Here is a 24,100-nt window from a genome sequence, read left to right on the forward strand (position 1 = left end):
AATCAACTATATACATCAATAACAAAACAGATCACCTAGTCCAACCAGGCCTGCCGGTACTGCATGAATATCAAGTGAATGCTACATCCATCCCTGTCTTATTTAAGAGTGAGATTGCACGCCTGCTGTTAAGCGCAAAACACGTAGATATCTCGTCATGTGAGTTCGCGAAATGAGTCGGACAGATATTTGTAAAATACATATTTTATACATATGTCTGAATTTCTACCATTTAATAGATGAGCTTCAGGAAGCAGTGAAGAGGATTTGCCTTTCTCAGTTTGCGACTTGTGCTAGAATTGTAGTAATACATTTACTACAAACCACCCACAATGTAGGCGCAATGGTGTGGCGAACATTTACAATGTTTCTGTGTTGAAATAGGCTAATTCTACACATGCTGAGAAGCACATTGATTCCCTTGGCCTGCTTCCCTGGTCTCTGTTACACTGTGTTCAGCTGAGCTGCTGGCCCAGCCGCACAGGCTTGGCTGCCACCGCATGCCAAGCGTGGAGAATATGTATTCATTCCACCGCTTCCTTCTGGGCCTGTGATTTTTTTGGCCGATTAGGTGGCTGTGTTGTGCCGCTCTCACGACTGGTGACTGTGCAGCGTCTCAGGCTGCTGCTTACAAATCTAGACCCCCTTATCGGCCTGAACACTCCATTTGGCACAGGTTGTCCGGATTTGAGCGCGGTGTACACAGGCCCAGGAATCTCATTCCAGAGCGCAGTGGCTTAGGCTCCCTCGTGCGAGCATATTTTGCTGATTAAAAAAAGCATCTTTTTCCAAATCCCAGGCTGTTGCTCCACGCAGAAACAATTCCAGCTATCAGATCACTCTGGTGCAAGGAGCATTTCTAATCTCATTTGGCTCCCAGGAGCATGAGCTTGGCACTTCTGCTGGCAGTGTTGCCTTCCAAGGATCTAGCTGTCTGTACAGGGCGGCGGCTGTGCGTGGTTTTCAAGGTAGGCGCTCGGATATCCCATATGTGGTTTACTTCGTTGTGCCGGTCATGTTCCCTAGGGGCCAGGCCAGCCTTTGCTGTTATTTTTATGTCTATTCCTTCCTCTGGAAGACTTTAGGATGAAGAATTGTAAGGGTTTTTTGGGGAGGCAGTTTAAAAAAAAGAAATTAGTCCGTGATGCCCTATCACGGTACCTTCTGTTGTTCTACAATTTTTTGCCTGGCACACATCTTGATTGGTGACAGCCTAGTAATACGTGTGCATCAGAAGTAGATGTTATATTTAGAGCAGTTTCTATTCCTTGTTCTTAACGCAGCATGTTCCCATTGAGAAAAATAAACGAGCCCAGCAGCCTCGCCGGAAGTCAGGCAAAGTCGCCTGTGACGGGGGCGGGGCTGCATCCGGACCGGAAGAGAAGGCGGAGTGAAAGCGTCTTGCGACGCCAGAAGGAGAGCGGAGTCCCTCAGAAATCACCAGGTAAGTTGAAAAGGGCTGGGGGGGGGGGGGACTCGGTTCCCTCGTTGTGTGTGTGTGTGTGTGTGTGTGTGTGCGTGTGTGTGTATGCATGTGTGCGACGGCGGGCTGGGGGGGGGCTCGGTTCCCTCGTTGTGTGTGTGCGTGCGCGTGTGTGTGTATGCATGTGTGCGACGGCGGGGGAGAGGGAGGGTGCACTCGTGTGTGTATGTGAGCTGGGGGGGTGTCTCTGTATGTATGTGCGTGTGTGGGCGCTTGTGTGTGTGTGTGTGTATGCGCATGCGTGTGTGCTTCTCAGGAGAGAGCGCCTGGCCACAGCGCTCGTGCGCGTGTCACTTTGAAATCGCCTCAAAGGCGATGCGCGCAGCCAGGATTGTCTCCTGGGAAGCACACACGCCGACAAAAGAGCTTCGGTGGAGACGCGCTTCCGCGCGTTCAGCCGAGCCCTAAAAAGGAAGTTTTAATGATAGATTTTGGGAAATAAAGTGTTCGCTAGATCATAAATGCATTTAAAGACTAGTTAAGTGTCTCATATAAACTGGAATATTATTAATTTGGTGCAGTGACAGACTATTTTAATTTTGGATACAAATTGTAATTCAAAGACACTGACAATCATTAAGAATTTATTATATAAATAAGAAGCGTATAAAAATATGTGCTATGAACCTAGTCTCTATAGCAATACATATCACAGAATATATTTAATATATGTAAACAAATCATACTTTCAAATCGATTTACAACGCTGTAATCCTCCTTTGAATATACTTTCAAAACGGCCTGAGTTTCCTCCTCTGCACTTGCCACTCCCATTTTTAAGTCCTGCATAGCAGCCAGTGTGTCAAGACAACCTGAAACAAAGAATTAACAATTAAGAACATAGTTTTACGACACTAAACTTCAAATTATTAAATATATTACAGATTATACAACACTTAAAAAACAGAGTGCCTTAAAATTCATGCTCTGTGTTGATCACACATTCAAGAGACTGTGTAGGGATTCCAGCTGTCCTTTTGGGAGTTCCCTTTTTAAGTAATTATTCCACACACTTCAATGAAATAAAATATCATATAAGAGATGGGTGTTCGGAGCTATAGCCCCTAAGTGAGTGAGATCAGGACACTAGGTCTGGTGAATCTTAGCATATGTATTTTTTTATTTTTTTTATTTTTTTTTAAAAGACGTTTATTTAAATATTCCAGTTGTACACAGCGTCTTGCACACAACCCTGAGGCTGGCCGCTATTTATCATATGCAATTATCACGACAGTAATGCAATGTTAACGACCATCCCCGCTAAGTCGCAGATCGTGGATACATCATCTGGATACATTCGGATAGCATATGTATTTTAACAGATTTCTAATCCGCCCCCCACTCCCTGGACTGATTTTCTGAGCTCACGACTTAATACAATCAAAAATACTGCATTCATTTCACTATTTGCAACTTTAAATCACATCTACACGTTGAAAGATTTCACCTGCCTTCCCTTAAACCTACCCACTGCTTTACTACACCCTGCACCTCCTGATGGTAACATCTAATGCAAGAGTAAAATCCAGGATCAAATAAAAGGGCAGGAAAGGTGCCAGGTACTAGTCATCGCGACAGAGTGAACTAATATGTACCATAATTTTAGGAAGACTTCGGTAATAACTGTGTTGATAAAACATTTGGACCAACAGAGACTGGACAACAGTGAGAAATGTAAAAAAGTGAAGTGTGGAACACAAATTAATCTCAACCAACAGCAACTGATCTAAGCCATTTCCAAGACCATCTTTTTTTTTTTTTGCTCACTGTGCCACTACAGCAACCAACTGCCTCTGTGGTGCTCCCATTGGAATAATCCAGAATTAACTACTAAACAATGTTCCCTCTTAAGGGGAACAAAACCAACTTCAGACTGGGTTGAGCCTAAATGTGCTTGTTAGTGAATTGGAGCAGGAATGAGTTGCATATGGCTGGTCTCTGTCTCACAGACAACAATGGACAGCAAAGCACCTGTCTGAGATTAATTCTATAATTCCTTCCTTCTCCTTGCTGTTAATTGCACTTCATTCGTCAGTCTGCTAAGGACCATTGTTCCTCTTAATAGAATTGTTACCCGTGGTCCCTAGCCAATTATCGGGTCCCCTTGTCTTTTCTAAATAAGTTAATTGCACTACAGCCAGCTTTCCCTGGGAACAAAATAAAATGATAAGTATGTGAAATGATCTGTTGCTGCTGTAGCTGCTGTAAATAAATCAGCAGACAGGATGTCATTTTTAATGCCTAGGTGAAGGTGGGAAGAGGAAAACAATGTCATCATGGATGTTCATATGCTCAACCATTTCTTACCCTTAAACACTCCATTACCATTGTAAATTACAAGGAAGGGGTGTTGCTTTGTGCCCTTTTCTAACCTCCTGGGTGGGTTTACCATTCATTAAAACTCAGGCCTTTGTAGAGGCGCAACTTGCTAAAACACACAATCGGAGGCCTGTTTCTACCTTGATTAGGACCTTTGCTCGGATAGAACAGTATCTGTTAAAAAGCGTTTTCAGTATCCACAGAGAGCAACACTGCTAGTCTCACCTAGTACCTCATCTGGTTTAAAAGATACAGTGCCTTCCTGGTGTTGTCATAAGAATGCAAATCACCAATGATCATGGTGACATTTTTTATGTCCACATTAGTTAATGCAATTGTTCTAAAGGAGGAGCTTGGCACAGGATCGTTGCCTGGATTTAGGATTATAGAATCGTACCTCCCGACAGTCTGCATAATCCCTTCAAGTTGCACAAACTTTTTAGAGTTTCTCGAGGGGGCCCATCAGTTCTGATTCCATTTGTTATTTAAAGAGAGCTGTGAGGATGTCAGGCCATGGAGTTTTATTTATCCTCAGAGCTCTAATTGGTTAATTTGGTTTGATCTTTTTTAGTGATGAGGCTCTCAAAGTCTTTACTCCGTGTGAATTGGTGTCTATTTAGTTGAGGCTAAATGATCACACAGAATTGTACTTTCAGAATACTCAATCTTGTATACGTTCCTGCAGAAATAGAGACTCCTCAATGTCTCTGAATTAACCAGTGCTTCTGTTGAAGAGTGGCAGTCTATCATTTTCCTTGTTTCTTGGTTTAGAGTTTAGGATTCTGTCTATTTTTATTATTTTCATAGAAAAACCTTTTTGCTCGCTTCCTGTTTCATCAGTGTGTCTCTCTTCAGATGCAAATGGAAAACCTACCAGGTCACCTGTCTTTGAACCTCTGACTTAACAGAATTGTTCTGCGAATGAACTTGAGCCCAGCTTCTTGTGTTCTCTTCATAGAAGGTGAACGTTATCAAAGTAGTTCATTTCAGAGCATAACCTTTACAGCAAATGTAATATTTGCACCATATTGTTCTGGGCAGTCATTGCTTTTATATTAAGTGATATGATTTAAACCATGGCTACGGATATCTGATATGCAGGTACCAGCATCCTACTGAACCACCAGCTCCACTGAGAAGGTTTAAATCTGTCCTGAATTTTGGTGCATCTACTCCTTCATCCTATTAACATCTAATACAAACTCTGAACCCAACCGAAAAATACAGAGCACACAAATGATGCTCCATCAAGCAGCTGGGAGAGCAGGGTGATCATCAATCAAATGTGCATCAGAAAAAGACATATCGCAGTACCCAACTCTTCGACTTCCAGGACAGCCCAGATTTTTAACAGCTAACAGAGCTAATGTACCACAAATTATTCAGGGCGCAAATATTGACTAACTGGAAAACTCAGAACACAAAAAAACATGAATTCACTACACTGCCCCTATCACCTTAGAGGGCTAAAACAAATTGTCAAAACTCCTCCACAGAGTATTCTTCACTCACAGGTAGCTTCCTTCTAGTCCGGAGTGCTGCCGTTTATCCTTCTGGGAGTGAGGATGTTTAAATAACAATCTCACTGTTCTTAGATCCTGAACGTGGCGTCTCGGATTTTATCAGGTTATCATTTTCCAAACTATCTGTTCACTACGCCACCACAGCCTTCTAAAAGGTGAAAATGTATGTGTAGGCAGCTGTTTAACCGATCTTTTCAAGAAAGATGGGCTGTGATTTGTTTCTTAAAAAATTTCTTTTGGTTATGATAGTCTGTGACAAGTACTCCAGCAGAAGAACTTTCAACCCATGAAACATGCCTTTTTTGTTCTCGAGGCTTTCTTTAATTTTTCTTTGAGCGGGACGGAGTGCATTTGCACTAGAATATCCCTGGGCCTTGCAGCTTCCTTTCTTCTCCCCCACCCCACACTGTACTTCACATGTATCTTCCAGATGTTGTGTACTTCTTCCAAGGACTTGAATAATCTGCTATGGCATGGTTGTTTTTTTGCTATGTCTGACAGCTGTTTAATGGACCTGATTTCTTTAATTTCTAGAGACAAGCTTTTCTCCTTTGATATTTGATATTTATGATATTTATGTGTATTTGTAGAGCGCGAACTTTCGCTCCGGAAGGAGCATCTTGGCGCTAAGCATACGTGTAAAAAGAAGCGTTGGTGAGAATCTAGATAGCTGCCAATACAGAGGTGTCTGATTGTTGATACAACCATGTCTTTAAGAGCTTCCTGAAGAGACTCCTTCTCAATTAGTCTGAGGTTAACGGGCAAGTTGTTCCACGCCCTTGCTGCCAGGACAGTGAAAGTTTTCCCACCCCTAGTTTTATACTTGAACCTCGGGGTCGTAATGAGATTGGTACCCGAGGATCTCAGACATCTTGTAGGATTGTAGTACAAGAAGCGATTAACAAGGTAGCGGGGCCCAATATTTTTCGTGGATTTAAACACGGTCAGTAAAAGTTTAAAAAGGATTCTTTTATGAAGGGGCAGCCAATGGAGGGAGTTGAGTGCTGCTGAGGCTGATGACCTTCGAGGGAGTTTCAGTACCAATCTGGCGGCCGCGTGTTGTATACTTTGTAACTTCCTAAGCGTAGACTTCTTCACACCGGCCATTAGGCCATTGCAGTAGTCAAGTCGGGAGAGTATTAAAGCTACCGCAACCGATTTCCTAGCTGCAATGGGGAGGAAGTCGAAGAATTTCTTTAGGGATTTAATAAGTCCAAAGCAGCGCCCAGCAGTAATCCTGACGTGGTCATCGAAAGAAAGGGATGAATCAAATTGCACGCCTAGATTCCGAGCGGAAGCCACTGCACTGGGAGGGGCCTCTGATCCTTTGGGCCACCATTCTTTCGGGCAGAAAGATGGATCTTTACCAAGTGGTATGATTTCGGTCTTTGCGCTATTACACCTCAGGTGGTTTTTGTTCAACCACTGGAAAACATCAGCGAGACAGTTCCGAAATCGCAAGTCTGCGTCCGTGCACTTTTTGTCGATGGTGACGACAAGTTGTGTGTCGTCGGCGTATGACGTGACGAGGATCCCATGAGACTATCACAGCGAGGAGGGGAGCCATATAGATGTTAAATAAGAGTGGACTTAATATGGACCCCTGAGGAACTCCTGATGTAATGGGTTTTTCGCTGGATAGATAGGGACCCAATGACACGGTTTGGGACCTGTTAGACAGGAAAGATTTTACCCATGTCAAAATAGTGTCTGTCACGCCAATTTCTCGCATTCTATTAATCAGAATGACATGAGAGATAGTGTTGAACGCTGCTGTTAAGTCAAGCAGGATGAGGACGGCTTGCCTTCCCTCATCCTGCAAGAACTTAATGGAATCGGATAATTCTATCAAAGCTGTTTCAGTGGAGTGGCCGGAGCGAAACCCCGACTGTTGAGGATGCAGGAGGTTGTGAGATTCTATAAATGTTTTTAACTCTCCATGCACTAGCTTTTCTGTGATTTTACCTAGAACAGGTAGTAGTGAGATAGGGCGCATGTTGATAAGATCAGTTGGAGATTTATTCTGCTTCTTCATCAGGGGCTTCACAATAGCCTTTTTCCAGCTGATAGGCACTATCCCTGAAAGAAGAGATTCATTGATGACGACATTGATGCTGGGATTCACTACCTCAATTAGATGGTGTAAAATGCTAGGAGGACAGGAGTCACTTGGGGCTCCTGATTTGCAGGCCAGAATTGCACTGCGTGTTTGCTGGAGGGAAACCGGTTTGAAACTACAAAGAGGGGGATAGTTGACAGTTACCTCCTGAGGAGTGATCGAGGGGGGGGGGGGGGGGAGTCTCTCTGGATAGTAACAATTTTATCCACAAAGAAATCTGCGATTTGGTTACACAGAATTTCGGACGGTGGGATTTCAGGCGTGAGAGTTTTAGGGTGGGTGAAGGACTTGACTATTGAGAAGACAGTTTTTTGTTTTTGATGAGCTTCATCTATAGCCTTGGTAAAATAATCCTTTTTAGCCGCTTTAATGTTGGAGAGGTATATTTTCCTCTGCTGAACATAGAGTGCTCTTGAGGCCTCGTCATAGGTTTTTCTCCACTTCCTTTCCAGTATACGGCAAAGGAGGTGGCTGTCAGTTAAAGTTTGAGTAAACCAGGGAGCATTAGGCTTTCTTTTGTGGCTTTTAGCATGGTGGCCATTAGGGTCGGAATTATCCGAAACAATTTGGTCCATCCAGGCATGGAAATTGCGGGAATCCACTTCAACATCTCCAATAAGTTTGGGGGCCTGGACTAAGGGTTGGGCAGCCAGCTTAATGCGATCAGTCACTTTTCTCCAGTTGACTGTGAAAGAGGGATGGGCTCGCTTAATGCTGGATAAGGCGTGGGCTTGTATCCTGATGTCAAATGGAATGAGACAATGATCAGTCCAAATTTGAGGGATCGGAGGGGACGTGGTCAAGGTTGTGAGATTAGAACAAATGCCATCAAGAGTATGGCCTGCACAGTGGGTAGGCGCAGTAACAAGTTGGGATAGTCCGAAAATGTTTAACGAATGTTGAAAGCAGATGGTGTGGGGATCGGCACATGATTCTAAATGTAAGTTCATATCCCCTAGTAGGGTAAAGTTGGGATAATGTAACATAAGTGCCCCGAGGACATCATCTAAGGAGCCCAGGAAGGAAGAAGCATTGCCAGGAGGGCGGTATATCAGTCCTCCCGAGAAGGAGGTAGAGGCATTGATTTTAATCGAGAAGCCTATGCCTTCGCTTCCTTTAAGATGGCCTAAGTCAAATGTATGGCAAAGGAAGATTTTCTTAATAGCAAGTGCTACTCCACCCCCACGACCCGCAGGTCTGTCCCGCCTGAAGATGGTGAAGTCTGGGGGGAGGGCCATTGCTAGATCGGGATTAGATGAATCATTTAGCCAAGTTTCAGTAATAAAAAGAGCATCCAAATTATGACATAATATTAAATCATATATATCTTGGCAGTGGCAGGATAGGGACCTGGCATTAATGAGACCTCCTTTAAAATTATTGGGAGTAGCCTTTGATGGGGACGGCGTTTCATGTGCTTTAAAAACTGTCACAGAGGGCATCCATTTGCAATGAGGGCATGCGAAGGGACCCCGGAGAAGATCGATGGTGGGGCAACCCTTACAATAATCACCCGTTTCAGAGCGTAGTGCAAGTAAGTCATTGCTGTCGTACCTGATAGTAGGAGGTTTATGGGCAGCATGCCCTGGGCCTAGCGCCGTCCTGGCGCGGACGGGCGCAGACGGGCTTGGCTTAGGCGCGGCTTCGGCGCGGCTTCGGCGCACGTCCGGCGCGCCCACTGCGCCAGCCCGCTGCGCCGTCTGGCCGGCCTACACATGATATAGGGAGAAAAGAAGGCGGGAGGACGGCGCGACTAGAGCGCTCTCCCCGCCTCACTAAAGATGGCGCCCACCGCCGCCGTGTGTCGGCTAAAAAGCGGCTGGGCCGAGTGAGGGAGATGATAGATTGTCCGAATGTCAGTGTGCCTAAAACTTCATCATTCCCGTTATTTCTAAAAAGCCCCCAGGATAAAATCAAGACGATATTAAAAAGACGGTCTGAGTGCAAATCTCAATTAATAACAGGTAGCAAGGTTAACACCACATTCAAATTACAAGCAGCTCGCAGCCCCAGTTCCCCTCACTAGGGAGAGCTTCTGTAAGGCCTCCCAATCTGATTTTGAGACTATTAATATGCTCCAAGAGGTCTCTGTTCATAAACGATGCACCATTCCCTTCAGCATTGCCATTTCCGGCAACTCAGTATATAAAGTATCTCATAAAGCAAGGGCTCCCTCTCAAGCAGGTTGCCTGGAACAAGCAAAATGTTTTGATATCACCCCACCCTATTATGTTGCTGGTTATCAAGCTCAAAAGCACCCTCCGGTCTTCTAGCGGGTTGCTTGGTATTTTTATGCTAATAGTACTTGTGCAAAGGACAGGCCAGTAGAACGCCTTATTAAAATAGTTCAGGTGCTCACCGTCTATCACCTCTTCTTGGGTAAGTGTCTTGGCACTACTGGAACACAGAAAATAAAAGGTCTTTCCTAGGGACCCTTCGAAAGAAATGCAGCCGCATCCACTTTACCCTTTCATTCAACATTACCCTACCACTTGAGTCAGGCATAGCAGCATCAAGGCCCCAACTCCATCACCATACAACTGCCCCCTATTGATGTTCTACTCAATTTCCACAGTGTGGGAGACAAGCCAATGTTCCTTAAATGCTACTCATAAACCCTTGAAGGACAGTCTCACCATGTCCTTTGTGGACTCACTCCTCTCATTAATCCTCAGCCTCCACTTCCGCTCTGGAACTTTACACCGTGTGGGGTTGCCATCTCAGGTCTTTCATCAGTTCTTTCCCATTCATGCTTCAGCCCCATCACTTATCAAAAGCACAGTGTCAACCATAATGCTATCACGCGCCATTCACCCGCTCCTCCTTAGGCCCATTTGAGTTAATGGACAGCAGGTCTATCACTCTTTTCGGGAAGCTAAGCAATCAGCTGAGTAATTAAAGACCTCTTCTATTTCACCTTACCATTTCATTAGTTTTGAATGCTGCTTTTTGTTTCTTTTTTAGCAGCTTCTTTTCTCTTCTCGTGTCACAACATTTTATATTCCTATAAGCATTTTATTTTAAACTTCTATTGCGCAGTCCCTAGCCACCTCTCAGGATTAGCGTATGCTTTATATACTTTACAATTTGACTCCCGTACCATAAAATACTGCTTGAATTTTATAACACCTGTGATCGCTGTTTTTCAAGTTAGTACAAACGTCTCACCCGGTTGCCTATTCCCCGCTACCTCTCGTTCGACCCATCTCATTACATTTTAAGTAGAAGCATATAAAGCATCATGTTACACTCAAATGCACAACAAAAGAAAAAGTATTTAAGATTGAGAGGCAGAAACGTTACCAACTTAGCATATTAACACTGCCATTGTTGAGCTCAGACATACCTAGAATATGTAGTGCAGCATGAGACCTCGTAGTAAGTGCTTTAGATCCCGTTGGTAGAGCGAGTTCAGGGCTTAAGATACTGCATCTCGACTGCATGTCAAGGGCTGAAGGAAGTCTGGAATCAGCCACAACAGCATTGTAGCACCAAAGTTCCCTGGAGTTTGTCTGAAACCTGCCACAACAGATAAGAACAAATAACACAATTACACAACTTAATGTAAACTCTGATATTTGTAACTATTATTTTTAAACTCTGACTACTCGTGTGTCAGCTGCTCCGATTGTCCACTGGGCTCAGGTAGCATACAACAGAGGTCAGACCTAGTGACAAGAACCCCAGTGTAGGTCAATTGCTGTCAAATTGTGGAGGAGGTAGAGGTCTGTATTTTAAACGGCATACCAAGATCAATGGAGAAGTAAATACTGAAATGTTTTCCTGCATGCATCGTTATTGTAGCCTCCAGGCCTGTCAATCTAAAGAGTGTGATGTGTAGGGGCCTTCTACTACTACACTTCCACAAGCTAGATGATTTTACACGAATAGTACAGCATCAGAGCAAAGACAGTACAGAAAACAGAGTGGAAATATGCAAATCACCAAGTGCCTCAGAATGAAGGAAAAGGAAAAATACACATGTGACTTAACAAAGGAACACCTACCTCCAAATTACATCATACACTGGGTCTAAGCAAACACCAAACCCTTGCAAATCTTCTTGCTCAGAATCATTGAATGTCTTACAACTTCCATCAACTTTATTGATCAGGAGACACTTGAAAGGAGGTGGTTCTGACATTGTAGCAGGTACCAAGCCTAAAAGACAAGCAAACTTGGTGTTATATCATACAATCCGTCCAAGGTTCTCATTTGGACAAAAGGTAAAGCAGATGGTATTTGTATTATTATTTTGTGCTTTAACACTTCGTAAAATGTAAACACCTCAAAATTTAGATGGGTAACCTAGGTAGGGAGCAATATACAGGAATTCTGCCTAGAACGGTAAAATGATGTCTGACTAGCTATGCAGATGCTGTGCATGGGTTCCAGAGGGGTATAGTGCTAACCGTTTACTTCCTGGACCTGTATATATACATTGGCGCTATGGAAATGTGTGTAGATAGAACATATATAGTACACAAATACTACTCGGAAATGTAGCTTGTGCTTCCCATTCGGAACTTTGATACAAAATTCATAAGCATGAAAAATATTTAGGCATACAAGGTAATTGTACATAACAAATATGTTACTCACCTCTGGTAATGCCTTTTCTGGTAGAGACTAACTAACCACAGACTCCTCATCTTATAATATTCCCCAGGCATTAAACTGAATCGGGAAAATTTGAGCAGCACCTCTGAGCCACGGTAGGTAGTGTCGATCAGCTCGGTGTCGGCCGCATCGAAGTAATGTTAAAGTGCGCATATAAGCACCAACCCAGCGCACAGACATCAGTTTCTTTCAAGACTTTCTGCACCAAAAACACTCAGCAGCACTACTGCTTGGCCAATCAGGTCCGTCAAAATGGGCATTTCACTCGCTCAGCCCTCCAGGACATTTTTGTTTTTAGCCAGTTTGCAAACCATCCTCCGGGTAGGAATTTCTTCTAAGGTGGGGAACTTGCATTTAGGAAGTGTCGGTTAGAACAAATGACCCACCTTTGGTACCACCTTTTGGCCCAGGCACCCTCTTGATGGCCCCCTTGGCCAAAAGAATCTACACTTTCTGATGGAGCAAAGAGAGGTGGTCTTCCATCAGAAATAAAAGGAAAAGCGTGCCCCTTCAGGACAATTTAAAGCATCCACTTGTCAGAGGTAATAGCAGACAACTGGGGCAGGTGGTGCCTGATCCTACCACCAACAGGATTGCTGTGGTTTATGGAGGCTTCACTAAAGAGACTTAATTTAGGAAAGTGCCTCTTTTTGATATGGTTACCCCCACTTTTTGCCTGGTGTCTGATGCAATTTTGACAGAGGTGCACAGGGTTCCTGATACCCAGGTCCCCAGTGACATATTTCTTTCCCTAAAACTGTACAATTGTTCCCCAATTAGCACAACCTTTAGCACCATTGAAAGTCCCTAAAAAATGGTACCCCTGGTACCTAGGGCATATGTACTAAAGAGGGTCCTCAAGGGCTGCACCATGTATTATGCCATTCCAAGGGACCCCTCAACACATTCATGCAGACTGCCATTGCGGACTGTGTGAAATTACCCAAGTCAAAACATGTATGCACTATATGTAAATCACTCCTACAGGCCTTGCAGCCCTAAAGCATGGTGCTTTATATTACATGTGTGGACATAGCAGCATAAGCAGATATGCCCCTGTGATATCCAAGTCGATTCTTAGACATTGTAAGTGAACAGGGAAGCCATCTTAAGTATATGTACAGGGCACAGGTAATTACGAGTTCCCCAGCTACATGATGGCTTCACTGAAACCAAAGGTGCTTTGTTTCAAACGCATCATATTAATAAACCCACACTGATTCATGTGATGTATTCATTAATAAATACATCCAGAGGGTACCTTAGAGGTACCCCCTGAACCCTACGAGTCCTCTAGTGTGCTGGATGACTGATACTATCCAGCCTGTCACCACAGATACTTCTGACCCCCAAAGGAGTTTAGAGCCCAGCTCTCAGAAGCTCAAAATGCCTGCTCTGGCAGGAGGTGCTTACAACTCCTCCAGCAGGATGGCTAGTAAATCGGCATACTAAGGCCAGAGGCTTCAAAGCCTCTGCCACATTTGATATGTGACTCCGGCATCCCCCAGACCTGGGAGATGCCACTCCATGCCCTGAGGCCCATTTTGCACCAGGACAGGTGGGAAATAAGTTATGCGAGGAGGCGTGGCGCACACCCAGGTTAGAGACACCCCTAAGGTGAGCTGCCCAACGAGCCCCACCTTAGGAAAATTCAGCCATCTTAGTGATGGCATAATTAGGAACACTGGGACAGGGTTATGCCAGCTTCACACAGGAAGGATTCATATAGAGGGTGTAGTGACCACAAGGGTAAATAGCCCACTGGCTACTACTCTACACTTCCCTACATTGAGTATGTAAGTGTGAGAAAGTGCCAATTTTCTTGCCTTTGTATGCACCCACTTATTTCTTAACTGAACATGTGCTTGAATGAGTGTGTCCTGGGTCCCTACCAATCAGGTACCCAGGGCCTGTGTTCCTTCCCTAAAAAGAAAAACTATGCTGAAACAAAATACCCAATTGGCACCTCTTGCCACCTGTCAGCTCCCAGTAAATGGTACCCTAGATACCCAGGGCATGGTGACCAGAGGAGACCCCTGAGGGCTGCAGCACTTATTGTGCCACCCTCAGGGGCCCTCTACCCTGGCACCCACACCCTACCTTTGCAGGTTGAGTGCCTAAGTACAGAACTAAAACAAGAGTCGACATGGCACACATCCCTTTGTGCCATGCCCACAGAACCCACTGCCCTGGCATACTTCAGACACCCCTCTAGCTGGGTGCCCTATGCCAGAGATGAGTCCTGTGCCCCTACAGACCCAGGGCCATTCCTGGGCACTGTAAGTGCTGTGCTGCTATTAAGAGTATATGGTGCTGGGAGGTTGTCATTACGAACTCCACAGCACCATAATGGCCACACTGAAGACTGACAAGTTTGGTACCAAACTTCTCAGCACATTACACCCGCACTGATGCTAGTGTGGGATTTAATGTAAAATGCACGAGAGGGCATCTTAGAGATGCTCTAAAACCCGAACCTACAATCCACGTCTGGGCTGAGTGGCTGCAGAGGCTGCCACACAGCAGACATGTTGCTGGACCCCTGGGTGGAGAGCCCCCCGCTCTCCTGAGCCTGCAACAATGCACATCCTGGGCGAGGTGATGTGTCTCCTCCCCAGGATGGACAGGGGGAAGCTTCAAAGGCATACCGCCACTGAGAGCTTCTCCAGACTATTTGCTGTACCCAGCAACTGGCCCCCCACCCGTTCTACCCCCACTCTGGCGGGACGACTGGCGGGAAAAATTACGTCAGGAAGGAGGGTGTGCCAACCTTTGTCAACTCCACCCCTCAGGTAGAGGAGGCGAGGTGAAGCACGACCCCGGGCTCCGGCCATCTTGTAGATGGGGAGCCCTGCCCAATCCCAGCTAGGATCCTGCCCCCCTCCCACAGGAGAGTAGCAGGCTAGGGGGTGTACTCACCCCAGGACAGGGACCCAGTGGTCCCTGCCCTTGCCCTACCTGTAACGCCCCTAAATTTAGTATTTAGGGGCTCCCTGAACCTTCCTTCCTCAGATCCCGATATCAAAAGAAGAAAGAAGATCAAGAAGAAGAAGACCCGCCACGCAGCTGCTAACAACAGGACAACAACTGACTTGGCCCCAAGCCATACCAGCCTGTTGATCCTGGAACCTGCTCCTGCCTAATCCCGGCGACCTCCGCGGACAGCAACCTTGGGACACCCAGAGGACCTGCCTGCCTTGACCCTCTCGAAGATTGGGACTCCCATCAGCAGAGGCTCTGCTGCAACACCTCACCTGGTGCTCACCAGGAAGCTCCAGACCAGCCCACTCTGCACCAGCCGAACCCGGGCCGAGCCAACCCGAACCAAGACCACGAGTACGTCCCCCCAGCGACTGGGACCCGAAGTCCAGTGCCCAAAGACCCTCCTCTATGTACCAGCCGACGCCTGCAGACTCAGTACCAGGGGCCACCCCAACCGCGGCCAGCCGAGGGTAAGCTTTTCCGACCCCCAAAGACACCCCTGCACCCGGCGCCCCGCGGCCCCCTGTGCCTCCCTTTGGGGTACCTACCTGTGCTCGATCATCCCAACTTACCTCTCGAAGTGCTGGTCGCCCCTGGAGAGTCACCGTCCCCGAGCCTGCAGCCTTTGTTCCTCTTTCAAGATCCTCATTGGATAACATGGAGCGCCCGACGGCTCAAAAGCACCCTCCACCCAGCCGCCCGAGTGCCGCTGGCTGTGACCTCTTTGTCCTATCCTACTTCCCCCCTTGTCCAGAGCAAGTGACCAGGAGCCCAGCTCCCAGAGCCGCGTGGCCTGCTAGCCAGCAGCCACCAACCGAAGGCCCCCTTTCCCTCATTGGATAACATTGGGCCTACCTACCTCTGCACCCGGCCGCCCCTGTGCCGCTGGGACTGAACTAACTGTACTCACCTGACCCTGGGGGACCCCTGAGTCTACGCCCAGAACCCTAACTTCACCAACCAAGTACTCACCTTGAAACCGGTAATTCACTTACCTGCCATTGGATAACATTGACCCATTTTGACTCGAAAATGTTCTAAGTGTGAAGTTTTGAAAACTGAAAATATTCCTATATAATCAGTCAAAGTCTGAATTCGAAAATACTCACCTGTGATCAGGAGAGAAGCCAGTACTGTACCTTTCAGCCCAGTACTGAACCGCAAAAGTAATCCCTAGCGGGTTTACTAGTAACCTGTATTTTCTCCATAGGAACGCATTGTCTGCTTTTCTATGAAATTTCGTCTAAGTGTCTACTTTTGAAAACTGCAAATATTCTTTAAAAATCGTACGAAATACTGAAACGCACTTACCTACCTGTTTTGAGTTAAGCCCCCAGTGCTGGCCCTAGGAGACTAGTGCTGGGTTACAAAAGTAACGCAATCATACTTTACCTGTAACCTGAATTTCCTCCCATTGGATAACATTGTCAGAATCACCTTGAAAAGTTTTTAAGTGTGAACTTTTAAAACAGCTTTATACACTGGAAAATTCATCACAGTAACTAAAACGTTTTTGCTAATCTGGTTTCAGCTTAGACCCCAGGACTGAATCTAAGATCTAGTCCTGGAACTACCAAAGTAATCCATAAAGTAATCAACTGAACTTTCCTATGAAAAACCCATTGAGCTCAATGCTAGAGTGTGTTTCAGAACTGTATTGCTGATTAGCTATCCTGTAATTATTGTGTGTACAAACTTATTGCTTCTTTGCAAAGTATTTACATGAGAGTACTCGTACCTTGAAAAGTATATTTTGAGAACTGTCAGTTCTAAAAATAAAAGAACTATATCTGTGGATATAAAAACAATTGGCCCGGAGTTCAGACTTGGAGTGTGTGAAACCTTTTGCTGACTGAGTGTGTACAACAAATGATTTACACTGTCCTCTGGTACTGCCTTACTGCTCGACCAAGCTACCACTTTGGAGAGTAAGGTAATTTCTGACTTTAACCTCTGTTACACCTCTGGGGTTGGTGGACTCTATACACACTGTACTTCCTTCTAGTCCAATATATATAGAGCCACTTTCTCACAGTAAGTGACCCCCTGACACCAGAATTTTATATTCGGGTGACTAAAGAAGAAGGGGACACTGAAGAGCCGATCAAGGTGAGAACCGAAGACTGCTGTGGGCTTTTGGTGCCAAACCCTTCCTGCCCGCTTCAGACTCTACAATTGCAAAGACCCAACTCGACCTGCATCTGTGCACCCTTAAAAAGCCTCAGAGTTGCCATTAATTCGAAAACCAGCCAGCCTCTCCCCTGGAGTGGAAAAGCCACTCCCCTGCATCCTGCAGGTACTGACCGTGACGTCCAGTTCCAAGACGCTTCTGACCAGTAGCCGCCCAGGAGAAGGTCAGCGTACTCAAAGAGGTCAGATCCATCTCCTTACCAAGTTGCCAGATTTTCAGAATCTAGTCCGACACCTGGGTAATATTCTCAGGTGAGGAATCTGCTGTTAGAAGTATGTATCAGAAGTGCTATTGACGCTACACTGTCCCTTAGAAGGAATCTATGAACAGCTTCTGCAAATGCATTGTGACTAGCCTTGTCAGGGGTAGTAAGCACTATATAAATGCAATACAATACAATACAATGTACAAGACAATTAGTTAAGATTTCAATGCATTTCTATTTGTTGAAAATCAATGTCTGCATTAAAAGGCCACAGGAAGTCTAGATGACTGGAAGTTATTACTCACATTTCAATACTGTAAGAAAGTATATAAAGAGAACAGATCCCTGACCTATCTCCCGATCCCGAGTACTCCACCTTTTGACCATTATCAGTTCAAGATGTCTCATTTTCTTCTTTACTTTTATGTCTCTTGCTACTGGCTTGTGTAAGGTTTACAGCATTTCAACGATGCAGAATACTGGTCCTCCTTTTGGCATCAAAATCAAAGCACTCTCAAGTCTTTCGCTAAACACGACACAAGTGGGCCTATTTCTTCATGAAAGCTTTTTCTTTTACCTGTGCCCTGCTTGCAAGTTTACTTTTTTTTTTAAATTATTTTTATTTTCTAGAGCCAGTAATGACCACAGAACTTGTAATACACATTTACTGTCAATATACAGCAAGCAAAGGCATTACACCATACAACATTAAAACATTACCACACCTAGAGAAGAAAATAGAAAAAGAAGAAAAGAACAGGATGGGAATATCATGAACAAGCAGTTGAAGAGTTTTTTTCAATCTCAATTAAGACCAGCCCAGATTCTTTGACACCGTTTGAGAGGTTTGGGGCTCCTAGGCTTAGCTTGCTCACAATCATATGTTTGGGCAGTGACTGCTCACCACTCAGTTACTTTCGGAGGAGAGGAAGATAGCCACAATCTTGCTATGCATAGCTGGGCAGAGATAATCATGATCAAAATCAGTAGCCTAGAACTAAAACAGGCTCACTTTTATAATGAAGCATAATCTCTCTAATTGACAGCTAGAAATCACCACCCAAACAAGATATTACTAATTGAATCACACCTTTCCAATATTCCTGCAGGGCAGAACAGCTGGCAAACATATGTACCATGTCTTCTACCAGACAACCGCACTTTAGGACATGTCTCTTGTCCGAGCCATGATTTTTGGTCCACTTTGAAATCCGCTCAGGTGTATAATACGGTACAAAAGGGGGTGGTGATGGACGGAGCATCTGAATCAATCAAACACTCACACCCAGTCAAAAGATCTGGGTTTAATCCATCACCGTTCTTTAGCCCACTCTGCCACACTAGTTCAGACATGGCTATATGCAAATCAGTCTGACCCTGTGCCTCATGGGAACAGTCCAGCCCGAACTGCCAAGCCATGTCTTCCCTGGACCGGAAACAAGATTCCGAGGACCGGTTTCTGGCATTCCAGCCGTCTTCAGCCCGGCTTGCTTGAATCCAGTGGCAAAGTGAGCAAGGGACTCACGTCTGAGCATACCCTGCCACACTTATGGCGGCCAAAAGCGGTACAAAAGGGTGTGGTGATGGACGGAGCATCTGAATCAATCAAACACTCACACCCAGTCAAAAGATATGGGTTTAATCCATCACCGTTCTTTAGCCCACTCTGCCACCCCAGTTCAGACATGGCTATATGCAAATCAGTCTGACCCTGTTCCTCATGGGAACAGTCCAGCCCGAACTGCCAAGCCATGTCTTCCCTGGACCGGAAACAAGCTTCCGAGGACCGGTTTCTGGCATTCCAGCCGTCTTCAGCCCGGCTTGCTTGAATCCAGTGGCAAAGTGAGCAAGGGACTCACGTCTGAGCATACCCTGCCACACTTATGACGGCCAAAAGCGGTACAAAAGGGGGTGGTGATGGACAGAGCATCTGAATCAATCAAACACTCACACCCAGTCAAAAGATCTGGGTTTAATCCATCACCGTTCTTTAGCCCACTCTGTCACCCCAGTTCAGACATGGCTATATGCAAATCAGTCTGACCCTGTGCCTCGTGGGAACAGTCCAGCCCGTACTGCCAAGCCATGTTCCCAGAAAAAAGGAAACATTTCTCTTAAAAAGTAAGAGAAAGAAGTAAAGAGAAGGGGTGATAACCAAAAGAGAAAAAGGAGAAGATTAAGTATGCATACTTAAGCATATTCAAAAATGAATCATACATGAATCAGACAAACAATTTAGTCTAAACACAAGGTCAAGTCACCAATGGTTCAGATCAAATAGGCGCAGGTGGACCCTATCTTGACTAAGAACTTTTGTTGCATCTGATTTAGTATAACAGAACCGTGCCGGACCAACCTTAAGAATCTTGAATCTGGCTGGTTCCTGAAGAAAAACCTGCACCCAAACAGCTTTCAGCGGGTCAGTCATTTGGCGTAACTTCCAACGTTGATCCATAGCGAGCTTACAGAGATCCGATTGTGTATACAGTCTGAGTCAACTGCAACAGGAGCGGTGGGGTGAGCTTTAAGGGCAATCACCTGCCTAAGTAAGAAATTGCCCACAAACATCAGAATCGGGCAAGGGTGCATTTGGTAGGCATTACCGTGGTTCTGGATTATAGGAAGACAATGCACCTGCTAAATTTACGAGTCCATATAATAGTCAGCCAAGTCTGAGAATGCTCTCCCAAACAGATTAACGATGAACTGCTGTGGATCATCTCCTCCTCTTCCTTCAGGTATCCCAAAAATCATCAGATCATTCCGAAGTTGGCGATTCTCCAAGTCTTCAATTTTAGACAGGACCTGCACCAACTAACTCTCGTAATTTTAGAAAGACTTGAATGCAGCTGTCCCAACTTCCTTAGCCGCTGCAACCCGCTGCTGGAGCTCCAACAGTTTGGCAGTAAGCGCTAAAACTTTCACAGACACCTCTGCCAGAGACTGTTGCTATGTCCGATTATCAGCTCTTATTTGGGAATAATGTTGCAGCGCCTTTTATCACTATACCTGCATGAGCTGCATAATTGTTGACAATGATGGTGCATGTATTCCCCAGCATCAAGGAGCTAGTTGATGCAACTGGTGTAAAATGCTCCGAAGAAGTACTAGTAGAAGTACTAACTGGAGTGCTAGAATGCTGAACCAGCTTGGAAGATGGCGAATTAATTTCCTCTCTTCTTGAACATTTGCCCGGCTGGTCCCACAGTGGTCAGCTGTGAGATTAGAGCCTTCAACTCCCCTTTATAGGTAACCCAGTTCACAGAGGGCTGCCTTTAATGCGGGAAGTCGTCAAATTGCCATGCTGTGCACTTCCTTTCAACCCCATGCCTTTCTTTTCATTACCTCGACCTTTCTGAGCTGGCTTTCCCTGCAGCTCCTCGACTATATGTAGTGTTACCAATGACTTGGCCTTAGATGTTCGTATGGCCTCCTCATCTGCTTCAGCATCAGTGTTTATTGTTTCTGGAACAAATGCACAATCACTGCCCCTATTGAGCCCAAGGTCGGCTACCTGTGGGGATGCTACATCAGTTGCTGCATCAATAGGGGCATGACAGCTGCATACTCCTCATGTTCTACCACTTGGGCCATGTGTTCAGTCTCAATCTGTCTGCCCCCTCCATGGCATCCTTGGCTGCGAGGAAAGGTTCAGATCTCACATTTTGGGTCAGCTCTCCCTCAGCAGTTTGGGCAACAGCAGAGGCAACATAAATACAGAGTTTCCTTGTTGTAATATAGTAGTCACTGCAACATTGTAGCAAAACGCTGAGGAAGCCGTCAGAGTAGATGAGTCGGATTCCCCTGCTAGAGCTGCCTCCATTAGAATGTTCGCAGTATCCACATGTGAGGATTCTCTGCCCGGATCAGACTGATCCTCGGCACACACCTGGAGCTAGCTGATCGTTGTTCCCGATTTCAGCAACTTCATAATGGGGGGGCCAACTGGGGAGACATTCCTCTTCTCCGCCAAAGGTGTACGAGGCTGCCCAGAAGCCCCCAGCCGCACATTGCCACATCAGGGATCAACCCTGAAATAAAGGGCTCAGCTGCCGAAATCCAGCTGCATCAATAAGCAGTGGGGGAGCAGCGGGATTGTGAGCAGGGGGTACACCACGGGAGAGAATAGCACAGCAGCAGCATCATCATGCCATCTTACTTTCCTCACCACAACTTTATCCATACCTGGGATATGCCCGTCTCTTATCCAACTAGTTTCTATTAGCTGAGAAATTGATTTCACTCCTGGAGCCAATAATTCCTGTTTAGCTCCCAGGAGTAGCATTGTGATAAGCTTGTCTTTTTTCATGTGTAATGTGTACAACCACCCTTTCAAGGGTCTACCTATCAGCATTATCGGAGGGCTCTTTTCTGACTTTCTGTGATAGTCTCAATAATATCCAGAACTTTTGCCCACATTTATTTTATCTTAGGGGCAGTGCTATGTTAGATATGTGCCATATTGTTGCATGCCCTCCAGCATTTGTTTGATCTACTAGTTCTCCTAGGAGTCAGATGCCATTGGTGCAAACCTTTATGAAGTGTTTTCCTATCTTTGGCACCTTTAGCATGGTTGTGTTTATGGTTAAAATAGATTTCCCTTGTCTCTTATCTAACAGGATGCACAAATCACTTTCCCATGCCTCTCTAAAGACAACTTAATGCTCCACTAATCGTTTCTGTATAGTATTAAATAGTTTGGTGATTGTTTCAAAATATAGGTCTAGCTTCTGATAGCAACCTCTAAACATGACAGAGAATAGATTTTTTTCAACAGACTGGATGGATTTAGGTACCTGTGTTTTTCTTAGGTTTGGCATTCAAGACAAGTCTTACCTGAACATCTCTTCCATCTTTCTTCCTTGCTCTAGTAAATTCTATAGTTTTTACCCAAAATTCTCAAAGGGAAATATCTTTATACGACTTTCTAGCAATTACACTTTATCCACTATCAATGATTAGAGGTACATTAACATTTTAAAAGGTTCATTACTAATCTGTGCTAATGAATCCCACTGGATGTCATGGCTGGCAAAGTAAAGCTTCTATGGTGAGCTTGGGCTCAGGTACATGAGACAACTTTTTGTCCGCCAGGAATACATGCATCTCTTATAATAAAGTTAATAGGATGCTTGAGGTTCGATGAGGTCTGACTAACAGAACTCCTAAAGAGGTAAGTTCGGTATTTTTAATGAACGTTATTATGCAAGCATGGTGCTTTTTTCCAAGGTACCCAGCCAAATCGCTCAGTATAAGTACTGTGAAGAAGCTACAGAAGCAATATTTATGTGCGAATGACTACAACAAAAAAAATAAGAATTTATTTTTGACTTCAATAAACAAATAAAATGCATGTTTCTAGTTCCTTGCATTCGGATATCTGGCACTGGCAAAGCTAATGGGTCTGGCCTTGGTAAGCTGGTTTGACAGTTACTTTTTATTGTAAGCTTAAGTCACAAAAATAAAAGGAAGAAAAGAAAAAGAAAATAAGTGGTGGACATATGCTTGCAATACAAAATTTAAATGGAAAAATAAACCGTCCCCCACAATGAATTATACAGAAGAGTGAGGGTGCTTCCTAGCCGCTAGATATATTTATTTTAATGCACATGACAGGAAAATATGATTTTAATTCATGCTAAGAAAAAGTACTATTGGCTTTGAATTACTGTAACATATAAATCTAGTTTGAATACACAAGGACGACTAAAAAATAACAAGCATTTGCAATGCAATAGGTCTCGCAGTTGTTAGAGTTTGAGCCATTGGCATTGTAAATGGCAATGCCTTCTATGTATGTGTTGGTTTTTAAAACGTAAATAAAAGGCATTGTCATTTACAATGCCAATAGGTTAAACTCTTGCAAATACGAGACCTACTGCATTGCAAACGCTTGTTTATGAAATCCCTCCGAGGGTACTGGCCAGCCTTTCTCCTTTTTGGATGCCCTCTTCTCTTACGGCTGGACGGTAGCTGCCTTAAACTGTTAGCACCCAAGCGACCCCGCTTTGGGTTTTGCATCCCTCGCGACCCCTTTTATCAGTGTGCAGAGCACTTCTCTACAGCAAGTCACAACGTACCCACGAGGCGGAAGAGCCAGAGCCATGATAACACATTACAGCAACAGGACACAAGCGGAAAAAAAAAAAAAACAGAACTCAAACGTAGACTTTTTTTGTCTCAATGCATTAACGCTTTCTTTGATTTTATGGGCCCGAATTACATGCACTGCCTGGGTGGTACTGATTTTTACTGGGCCGCTATTTTACATAAATGCCGTATTACATAGGTGCGCACAGGAGGTGAAAATAAATAGTAAAGGCGGGATAACCAGCATACGCAAGAACGAACATTCTCGGATTGCTTAGTTTGCAGGTTGCTTAATTAACGCCGATATTTGAAAAGATAGATGCAAATGTTTATTGTAACTTGTCAACACGTGCAGATTTTGGTGCAAATGGCAATTAGACACATTTTGTCCACTAGGTTCGTGAGCTTAACCTCTACTGGCCTATCTGCTGCGAGCTCAGGTGGGACCCGGCGAAGCCTTCTGCAGTGACGCCCTGTTCAGCGCCAGCGAGCTGATGAGGGCGTCCGGAGGCAAGAGGAGGAGACGCGAAGAGACTGACATCGGGGAGATTGAGCCCGAACAGCAGAG

The 24,100-nt window shown here is 45.0% G+C and overlaps 1 protein-coding gene across 5 annotated transcripts in view; it reads right to left on the reverse strand.

The window, feature by feature from the left end:
- The window catches only part of MYCBP2 (MYC binding protein 2), a 1,909,483-nt gene that overhangs the window by 1,455,708 nt on the left and 429,675 nt on the right, over positions 1-24,100 (reverse strand). For all 5 annotated transcript variants that reach the window (XM_078657470.1, XM_078657469.1, XM_078657471.1 and 2 more), the window contains 3 exons: positions 11,452-11,605; positions 10,791-10,963; positions 2,170-2,295 (listed from right to left, as the gene is read on the reverse strand). In XM_078657470.1, the coding sequence (XP_078513596.1) occupies positions 2,170-2,295; positions 10,791-10,963; positions 11,452-11,605 (453 nt within the window). The remainder of the gene's footprint in view (positions 1-2,169; positions 2,296-10,790; positions 10,964-11,451; positions 11,606-24,100) is intronic.

This window comes from Lissotriton helveticus, chromosome 8, assembly GCF_964261635.1.
Source record: "Lissotriton helveticus chromosome 8, aLisHel1.1, whole genome shotgun sequence".
Classification (NCBI taxonomy): Eukaryota; Metazoa; Chordata; class Amphibia; order Caudata; family Salamandridae; genus Lissotriton; species Lissotriton helveticus.